Here is an 11,350-nt window from a genome sequence, read left to right on the forward strand (position 1 = left end):
ATATATATATATATATATATATATATATATATATATATATATATATATATATATATATATATATATTCAAGTTCAGTGCTTTAGTCCACCACCACTCTGCCACTATGCCACCACCACATATATATATATATCTGTGGTGGTGGTGGACTAAAGCTCTGAACTTGTAAGCAAAAGGTTGTTGGTTCAATCCCCACAGCCACCACCATTGTGTCCTTCAGCAAGGCACTTAACTCCAGGTTGCTCCAGGGGGATTGTCCCTGTAATAAGGGCACTGTAAGTTACTTTGGATAAAAGCATCTGCCAAATGCATAAATGTAAATGTATATATATATATATATATATATATATATATATATATATATATATATATATATAGGGAGTAACAAAATACATGTAACAGGATTACATATTTAAAATACAAAATATAAGTAACTGTATTCCAGTACAGTTACAATTTAAATCATTGGTATTTAGAATACAGTTACATTCAAAAAGTATTTTGATTACTGAAGAAATTACTTTGCATTTTCTTGTAATTTGTTTCATTTAATATTTAGTCCTTTCTGATGGAAAGATTTATACATATAAATGATGCGATCCAAAGTGCATTTGAACAGCGGTGAAACACTTTCTTATGATGTGTTACATTCATACAAGCAGACAAAGAAGTAAGTCTGAAGTAAGTTTGGAGCACAAGAAATAGAAATAAACCTTGTGTAAATTGTCAGCTTTACGCTAAGCTAAAATGCTATTTCTAGCCATTTTACATGCACGTTACCAGGCACGATCATATTTTTTTTTATCAAGAAAATTCACATTGGATCATAATTTCTTTTTTCTAGTAAGACCTTTGATATTAGGGCAAAAATCATATTCTTGATAATAATTTTTGTGTTGCTTTCCTGTAAAAATATCTAAAAATCCTTAAAACAAGATCAATTTGATTTATCTTGTTTTAGAAACAACACTGCATAAGATATTTAGGTTTTTCAGAGAATGTATTTTTAACATGTGTATTTTGTCTAAGTGTACTGGCAGAGTTTTTATAGTCAAAACAAGTGAAAAAAATCTACCAGTGCTGAAGAAGTAATCCAAAGTATTTAGAATACGTTACTGACCTTGAGTAATCTAACGGAATGCGTTACAAATTACATTTTACAGCATGCATTCTATAATCTGTAGTGAAATACATTTCAAAAGTAACCCTCCCAACCCTGCTTGTAGAACTTCTAAATTAAATGGTTTTTTTCAAGTCAAAAATATTGATTCATTGATTGGAAAAAAAAAACTATGTATGGCTACATCAACAAGTATTTATATATATATATAGCATATTTATCATTTAAATATAGCATAAATAAGTCCTTACAATATAGCATATTAGATATTAGAAACTTCTGGTTAGCAAATTCGACATAAATAGTACATTCATTTAAGCAACCACATCATTCTGTGTCACTTCTATGGCATTTTCACTTCGCTCTCAATCTGAGTGTCCTCAGCTGGGCTTGAGGCTTGGTCTCCAAGTCCAGAGTCCAACACTTTATCAGGTGAGCTACCGCGGAAGCTAATCATGTTCGAATACATGTGTAAATGTAGGTGGGTCTGTAATACAAGCGTTAAAATGTATTGTTTTTCAAATGATGTGTTAGAGTGAAGTGTTAGTAATAGTGCGAAAAATACATTTATAAAGTCATAAACAGCCATAGTACCTGTGATTTGTGTGCAAGTTGATAAAACACAGTTGTTGTAGTGCCTCTAGTGCTCATTTCAAGTGGAAACTGCAGCAAATATTTGAAAACGAGTCTATCAGGCTGTAGATTTTGGATATGAAAGATTGTGTTAATGAGGTAATCAGGCACAAATATTGGTCAGTTAATCGGCTTGGCTGATGCAGTGTGGTTAACCTGAGAAACAGTATTCATATACAACTATAATTATACCCTGCTGTAGGAGCTGAAACAGGACATCTCCAGCTTCCGCTACGAAGTCTTGGACCTTCTTGGTAACAGAAAGCCACCCCGGCGCAACTATTCGTCCAGCAGCGATGTCACACTTCGAGATGAGGTCAGCGATGACGGCGAGGCATCGAGCATCAACTGTCACCACAGCGATGGGAGCAGCATCGGGGCCAAGGGCGTGTCTTTCAAAAATATCACACCTTCGGATCCATTGTATGGAGTCTCTGCCCTCTTTCGGTCTATCTCTGGAATGGAGGTTGCTACAGCAACGACAGCATCGTCCGCGAACAGGGAGGGTAAACCAAAGATCAATGGACTGAGGAAGAACACCTCACCCTCCTCTTCCCTGTCCTCCGTGGCTCCAGCAAGACCTGCACTCTCACGGACCTGGAGGCGTTTTTCACGCTTCTCGAGTGCCAAGAAGAACTCCTTTAGACGGCTCAGACTGCTTTTTTCACGCATGGGCAGTCATCTTCCCCAACCTGCAGGTGTAACTGCTGCAACCTACACTATCTCAGATGGATTGCTTCACCCGCCGGGGGCTTGGCGTGACTTGGGCTTCACCAGGGGTGACGGTCCAGTCACCCGCAGCGAGACCAACCTTAATCAGGTGGATGTGTCTGGTTTGAATGAAGGCGAAAGTGTTGCCATGTCAACTAATGGACAGAGAGCTAATAGTAGGCACGTTTTGCTGACATTAGGACCTCTGTCCCCTCCCACTTCCCTGCATTGTGCTTCCAGTTTCTCCGCCTCCAGTTCCCGCCTCTTGGATTCAAGTGAGGATGTTTTCCAGGGATTGGTTGGGCCTTGTGACAGACAAAAACAAGACTCCTCCCACTGGGTAACAGAACAGGACAATTCGGTGACCACACAGCTATAGTGATGCTAGTATGTACTGTACAGCACTTTCGTAATAACAATAATCAGTGATGATGATATCAATAACTATTACCTTACCAACAACAACCAATTCTTTTGTTTATTGCATTTAGTTTGCTGCTACAATATTTGTAATTTCTCTCTGAGATTTAACCAAATCAAAAATCATTCACAAGAAAGATGGGACGAGTCAATGAAATGATGGACAATAGATAAAGATAATAAGGGACAGAAAAATGCAGAACAAAGGAACTGCAGGCCAGGTCACATTGTTGTGTCACAATGTCAAAAAGTTATATCAGTCATTTAAAGGTGCACTCAGTAATTTTGTCCTCATTAAAAATGTTTAACTCCTAAAGACATGAATTGTAATTGTACAATATATGTAGGAAATCATGACCACTCACATTAAAATAAAGACGCCAGTCATATCAGTAATCTTATAAAAGCATTTTTATTCTACATGGAGAGGGTCCGCACATGGGGGCTGCCATGTTAGAATTACATGACCAGCCAAATACTACTCTTAATCTCAGTAACCATCCTGTTATTTGATACTTTCACTCATTGATTAAAGTATTCATGGCTGACTATGAATACTAAATTTCTACAATGGCATCTAAAACTAAAAACTATTGATTTTAAATTATGCTGCATCCAAGCCGCTTGGTGTCAGTGTAGGTCCAAGATGACACAAAGACAAAAGTTACTGAGTGCACCTTTAAAGTCAGCATGAAGTGAAAATTGACTCAATTTACTTACCTAGTACACGTCCTTGGTCTTTTGTGTACTGTAAGATTCATCGGTGCATGTTATTCCAAAGAGAAAAAAAAATTCATCAAAATGTAATAACTTGGCATCTTGTTAATGACTTTCCTTTTTGGCTGACGTCATCTGGCATGCACGGACAGGGAAAAATTGTAATACTATATTTAATGGTTAACATTAATGGTTAATGCAATAATAGTAAATAACAATAGATTTTAAAAAGAAATGCTCTTAAACTTGACTTTTGGCCTCCATGTCCTGGTCAAAAAGTCTCCTCAAAGAGTGCAAAAATTAAATAAGGGGAGTAGTCCTCCTTTATCAACCACAAACTTGGCTCCATTCTGTTGAGGACAGCCCACTTTTAACGATCCAGTCAATTCCCACTTGATAAAATCAAGCCCCTCCCTACATAGTTTTCATCATTCAATATCAATTACAAATGTAAATTAGGTTACAAATGCTGGTCATGTTGACTTTATATACCAATCAATTCATGCAATTCACGAGTCACGGCTAATTCAAAATACAAAATAACTACATTCTCTTTGTATGGAAGCATTTCCAGTTTATAAATTAAAGGTGCACTCAGTAATTTTTTTCCTAATTTAAAAAGTTATACTTCTAAAGAAATGAATAGTAATTTTGAAACATATGTATAAAATCATGAACACTCATGTAAGATGAAAAGTTCAGTCATATCAGTAACCTTATAAAGCTCTTTTAATCTACATGGAACAGGGGCGCATCATGGGGGCAGTCATGTTAGCATCACATGACCAGCTGAAACTACTCACTCAATCTCAGAAACTGCTCTGTTATTGGACTCTTTCATTCATGGATTAAATTAATCCTCTGCATTGTGAATTTCTAAAATGGCATTGGTAACTGAAAACTACTATGTTTGAGTGATGCAGCATCCAGGCCACTAGGTGTCAGTGTAAGCCAATGTAAGCCACTTCGACATGCTTCAAAAAAGTACTGAGTGCACCTTTAAGTATTTCATTTAGAGAAAGTTCTAATTGGAAAGTGTGGTGACAAAGAAACATATCAAATATGGACCTACAGTGTATGTTGAAGGATATAATACTCACACATCTCCTGGTGGAACAGTTTGGATTTTTTCTGCAGTACTTACGAGCTGTTGGCATCGGCTCATCTGGTGTGGTTTTTCACTTTAGATCTATGGAATGTGCACATCATAGTCTGACATTACTTGTGTTATGCACCCGGAGGGCTGAAGTTATGCTAGAATCTAACATGACTGAAATCTTATTTTTGTATTTTGAATAGCATGTACAAATTATTTAAGACTGTTTTAGTCTAGACAGACATTATTTATACACTATACTGTTATTATGTTTTTGGAGCTGTCTTTTTTCTTCTTTTGACTGCTTACTTTTTACTGTATGTGAATATTTATTAGTATATTATAATAATCAGGTACAGGGGAGATGTCCACGGACATGCATTGAATAAGACATCCCCCTATTGTGTGATGATGAATGCCGATAAACCATATACAGTGACTCACAAAAGTATTCAGACATTTAACCAACGTACATCTGTTTACTAAACTACAAATACTACATTGGAAATTAGTTCTCCATAATATTTGTATTTACCAGTGCTGGGTAGAACATGTAATCTTGATTACGTAATCAGATTGCAAAATATGACTACTTGTGATTGGATTACATTACTTTTTAATAACATGTGTAATCTGATTAGTTATATTTTTGTGGATTACATGATTACATTCTTGATTACATCACCAATCAGCCAAAGGCAATAACTAGTGCGTAATTTACTGATTATGCTCATAAATGTTAAAAGAGCGGTCTGAGCCAAAGCCTAAAATAAGTGTGTTATAGGCCTAGCCAGGTAGCACTACACTGAAGACAGTGCTGTCCTGTTCCTCAGCCATGTATATAAATAACTTCTCTCAAAGAGAGACAGTGCAAAATAATTGAGCAATGCAATATTTGCCTTAAAAAAAAATTATATTTATTGAAAAAGATTGTGGAAGTTCTGTATATGTTCTCTATCTGTATATGTATATTATCTAAATATAAAGTATTTTAATAATTATTCTATGTATCTAGCCATGTGTGCATGTAGCTACCAAAATTGATACACTGCATTAAAAGCACTTAATAAAATCCACAAATTCACACAGGGCATTTGGTTTCTGTTTTAAATTAAGTTTCTAAACTAATACACAAATAAATGCAGAGCTATGTGTATTTGCACCCTGCTTTGAAATAATGTTTCAAGTGTTTCAAACAAGTCACTGTCTACATACATGTCCATAATTCTAGATACTCTATTGTAAGAACATGTTGCAAATAAACATTTTAAAAATTTCAGTCACATGCAGCTTTGTGCTTTTGCATCATGCAAATACTTTTTGGCCCATGCTTCAGGATGGCAGAAAAAGTGCCTGTCATAAGCCACATCTTCTTATGTATAATTATAAGGAGGTACAAATCGAACATCCCACATCATACTTTATCAAGAGACATTCTCTCATTATACAAGCTTGTTCTCATTGTCTTCTATCTTAGGCAACATAGAGTTAGTTTAAAAAAAATAATGATTTGATTTTTATCAAAACATGCAATGAGAAATCCAAATGTAATCCAAAAAGTAATCAGGTTAGAAAACCTACAAAGTGTAATTAGTAATGTATTTGTAATCCATTTGTAATCAGTACCAGATAATATTTCAGAAGTAATCTACCTAGCACTGGTATTGACAAGCTCTAAACCCCAAAATTACTTTAGTTTGGCATTGTTTTAAGTTTAAAATAAAAAACTGACAGAGCTGTGGTCTATAGTGCATGTGTTCTGACACAGATTTTTGTTCACAATTTGTTGTCCTCTGAACCCAAAGTGGAAAAAAATAAATAAAAATTAATTAAAAAGTAAAATATTTGCATTAGTATTCAGTTTGGAATGGAAATTATATTTATATTATATTTATAAATACAGTACACATATATTATATACACTATGTTTATGTATATACAAATAACATGAACAATTTAATTAATGGAATGGCTCAAAGCTCTGATCTCAACCAGCTGTGAATCTGTGGCAGTTTTTAACAATATAAATCTGACTTACCTGAATGACCTGGTACTTAAAGGTGTATTCAGTAATTTTTTTCCTCATTAAAAAAGTTTAACTCTTAAAGATGTGAATTGTAATTTTGCAATATATGTAGGAAATCATGACCACTCACATTAAAATGAAGACTCCAGTCATATCAGTAACCTTATAAAAGCTGCTTTATTTTACATTGAGAGGGTCTGCACATGGGGGCTGCCACGTTAAAATCACATGACCAGCTGAATACTACTCAATCTCAGTAACCGTCCTGTTATTTGACACTTTCACTCTCATTAATTAAAGTAATCATGTCTGACTGTGAATAAAACATTTCTACAATGGCATCTGAAACTGAAAACTATTGATTTGAAATACAATTATCACAAAGGACTAAATTGCATTGTAGGAATGTGTAATTCAGTAAAATGAGAGCATTGGTTAAGGTCTGATGACATTTGGCGAGGCGCTGTAAATGCTTATGTAAACACTTGAATGAAATGCTCCTCTTGTATGATTCTTACCAGTTTCTACTTTTCCTTGAAAACATGTGAACATATGACTAAGATAAGTAGTTCTGAGAGCCAGAAACTGAACTCAAGGGAATGTCGAATATGCAGATTCAATAAAGCAAAAGAACCCTGGTGTTGTGTTTGATTTGTTGCCATTTCCAGATGGTGTAAGTGAATACACAAAATACTATTCATTTTTTAATTGGCAGGGTAGGTAAGATTAGCCAGCACTGTCACTGCCAACCTGTAATAGGAAAAGTAATTGGCAAACATGACATGGTCATTTATGTACGACTGTGTGTCACGTAAAATTTTTTTAAAAAAACAAATATCTATGATTTCGAGAATAAAGTCATAATATTTTGAGAATAAAGTCAAAATTATGAGAATAAAGTCATAGCATTATGAGATTAAAGTCTTAATATTTTGAGAATAAAGTAAAAATTACGAGAATAAAATCGTAGCATTATGAGAATAAAGTCAAAATGACTGGAAACTGCGCATCATTATCACAACGATAGAACGAAGAGCCAGCAGCTTCATCAATGCAAGAAATGGATGTAGATGATTTAGTTAAATCATACTTTAGTTTAGGATTTAGCAACAAAGAAATCCTTTGACATCTTTTGGCATATCAGCACGAAGTTTTTATTGGGATCCAGACACTGCAACGGTTATGAATTGAATTTATTTAGGAGAAAGAACCAGACAGAAGTTCACGCAGTCCAGCTGGGCATTGGTGATGCTTTGGCTGGGTTTCCTGAGGCTCTAAGTTGAACATTAGTATCACATAAATTGTACTTTCTACAGCACATTTCCTAAAAGCATCGTTATCTAAGTAGCACATAAAAACGCTCGTAAATTAACTAGAGCTATGAACCGCTCTTAGGTCCATAAATTACAACACATATTGTTCTCGCATCTTTTACAGTTTATCAGATACAAAGGGACATTTCATAAATTATATTAATATATTTTGATCATTGGAAATCCATTGTACACTGTTTCAGAGGATAAAAAAATGTTGAAAAAATCGCATTGAAATCAATAGACATTCTCCACAGTCTGCGCATGCGACGTAATTTAAATTAGGTCTAAAGATAGATCTAAATTTACATGACACATAATACAATATGACTTTTTATTGGGCTTCTTTGATAAGCATAATTGTAATGGCAACAGAAAGATATGCTCTTATTGAACAGATTTGCTTAGAAGACATAAATTATGTGAGTAATCTGTTTAAAATGTAAATAGTCCAAAATATGTAATTAAAATATGGTTAACAAAGGAGAGTGAGAGTGTGCAATGAGCGATTCATTCTCCCTCTTCCTCCTCCTCTTCTTCTTCCTCCCTCCAATGGATGATTTAAATAGTCCTAGTCTGTTTACATGGCAGTCACAAATTGCATGCTGCATACTGTGCACTTGTAGCCTGACAAGTGCACAGTAGGTCTGGGCGAAATGAAAGAATTATATTCATTATATTTTTCAAAAAAAATATCGCCATAACCAGTTACATCGTCAACCCCCTTGCTTTATTGGTTTTGCATTAAAAATTACATTTATGTATTGAAACATGAAAAACTTAAACCAAAGATATTTCTAAATTCAAATTAAACTTCAAACAAAACGAGAAAGCTATTAGAATAATGAAGTGGTAAAAAAAAAAAAATAATTTGAATATAAGCACCCTTCCTTTTGCCATCATGCAAGTACCTGTCTCCAACAGGTGGAAAATTACTAATACAAATTAAGATCCGAAGACAATTATAAATGTAAACATAATAATGTTAATGATAATAATAATTCAAATATAAATACATTTTAGGTTCAAGGTGAACTCGTTAAGGTTGTATATACATCTGCTATATAAAGTGATCCTGCCGCTTTATGTGTTCCAGAAGACACGCTCCCGCTGCACTTCTCTGAACAAACAGTGCATCAGAGACGCACATCGATGGCTTCTCTGTCGTCTGTTCTTCAAAATATAATAATGTGTGTTTCTTCAAGTATGTGTCTTTGTGTCTGTAGTTCAGCCTACTGATGTCCGTCATTTTAATCCTGTTTTTTGTGCATTTGTTCAGGTCCTAGCCAAAGAAACAATACTTTGGGCAATGTGAGAGCCCCTTATGATGCACATAAGGCGATATTTTTGTCGAAAAACATCATGAATATATTTCTTTCATATCACCCAGACCTACTGTGCACTTGTATGCTGACTGCCATTATGCCAACAGACTAGGACTATTTAAATCATCCATTGGAGGGAGGAAGAAGAGGAGGAGGAGGAAGAGAGAGTGAATCGCTCATTGCACACTCTCACTCTCCATTGTTAACCACATTTTAATGATTTATTTTGGCCTATTTAAGTTTTAAACTGCAGGGTCACACTAACAAATGTCTTCTGAGCAAATCTGTTCAATAAGAGCATATCTTTCTGTTGCCATTACAATTATGCTGATCAAAGAAGCCCAATAAAAAGTTATACTGTATTATGTGTCATGTAAATTTAGATCTATCTTTAAACCTAATTTAAACCTATCATGTTGCATGCACAGACTGTGGAGACTGCCTATTGATATCAATGTGATTTTTTTCAACACTTTTTTATCCTCTGAAATTGTGTGCAATGGCTTTCCAATGATGAAAATATATTAATATAATTTATGAAATGTCCCTTTGTATCTGATAAACTGTAAAAGATGCGAGAACAATATGTGTAGTAATTTATGGACCTAAGAGCGGTTCATAGCTCTAGTTAATTTACAAGCGTTTTTTCGTGCTACTTAGATAATGATGCTTTTAGGAAACGTGCTGTAGTAAGTACAATTTAAGTGCTACTAATGTTCAACTTAGAGCTTTGGGAAACCCAGCCAAAGCATCACCAACTGGACTGTGTGAACGTCTATGTGGTTCTTTCTCCTAAATAAATTCAATTCATTAGAGATGTGCCAAAAGACGAAAAAGGATTTCTTTGTTGCTAAATCCTAAACTAAAGTATGATTTAACTAAATCATCTACATCCATTTCTTGCATTGATGAAGCTACTGGCTCTTCGTTCTATCATTGTGATGATGCGCCATTTCTGGTCATTTTGACTTTATTCTCAAAATATTCCAACTTTATTCTCATTTTGACTTTATTCTCAAAATATTACTAATCTCATAATGCTACGAGTTTATTCACGAAATTTTGACTTTATTCTCGAAACATTATGACTTTATTCTCGAAATCTGAGATTTTTTATTTATTTAATTTTTTTTTTTTTTTACGTAACACCAAAACGCCTTCGTATTTATGAGAGCGTATTTCAAAGTGGAAAATATAATTAAGTGGAATGTAACAGCCTCTGGTTTTTGATGCATCCATTGCACAACTGCTCCACCATAGAAAAACAACTCATTGGCACTGGCCCATAGATATAGATATTTAAATATATAGTAATTTAATTAATAAACAAAGTCTGATGAGACATGCTGCTCTTGTCGTGTAATTTAAATATGGCATTGTAATTCTACCTTTTGTTCAATTTTGTCGGCCTCGTGTAATCTATTTCAAAACGTGTGGTTGAACCTGAAAATATGTGGCTGCATTTTTATTTTTATTTTTTAAATCAGCATAGGTCGATAGGTCAGCAAATACATGAATACACCTCAATAATATTTTCTTTATAACATTTGTCATCAGGGGCATAGCAATCATTTCAAAAGGCAAAAAGCAATTGTATTTTGCTAATTTACCAAAATAATGGTGGTCTCTATCTGTCTTGTTAAAAGACGGTGTTGTCTCAACAATGCTCAGATTCAGGGAAAACGAAGACTTTATATATAGTTTTATATAGTTATAGTTTTTATGATCCATTGTAAATACTTAAGTGTTGGTTTATCATTTGGCTTTGTAGGGCAGTCTGGTAAATAACTGGTATGTTTAAAGTTAATTTTTATTCTGTTGTTGGTCTAGTATTACTGTCGAACGTATTTGTGCATGAGAGTTGTACTGAAAGGTACACAAATGAGTGGCATCCGCACATATTTGTCAACATCATGAACTATGCGTACAAAAAGTCAGCATCTTCACTGTGTTTCTGTCATTTCATCTAACCTTAAATTACACCACAATAA

At 34.4% G+C, this 11,350-nt stretch overlaps 1 protein-coding gene across 2 annotated transcripts in view; it reads left to right on the forward strand.

Moving 5' to 3' along the window:
* trpc5a (transient receptor potential cation channel, subfamily C, member 5a) overlaps window positions 1-7,350 on the forward strand; it is a 97,336-nt gene extending 89,986 nt beyond the window's left edge. For both annotated transcript variants that reach the window (XM_051701987.1, XM_051701986.1), the window contains exon 11: window positions 1,954-7,350. In XM_051701987.1, the coding sequence (XP_051557947.1) occupies window positions 1,954-2,841 (888 nt within the window). In that variant the 3' untranslated portion in view covers window positions 2,842-7,350. The remainder of the gene's footprint in view (window positions 1-1,953) is intronic.
* The last annotated feature ends 4,000 nt before the right edge of the window (window positions 7,351-11,350 follow it).

Source organism: Myxocyprinus asiaticus, chromosome 7, assembly GCF_019703515.2.
Source record: "Myxocyprinus asiaticus isolate MX2 ecotype Aquarium Trade chromosome 7, UBuf_Myxa_2, whole genome shotgun sequence".
In the NCBI taxonomy this organism is placed as follows: Eukaryota; Metazoa; Chordata; class Actinopteri; order Cypriniformes; family Catostomidae; genus Myxocyprinus; species Myxocyprinus asiaticus.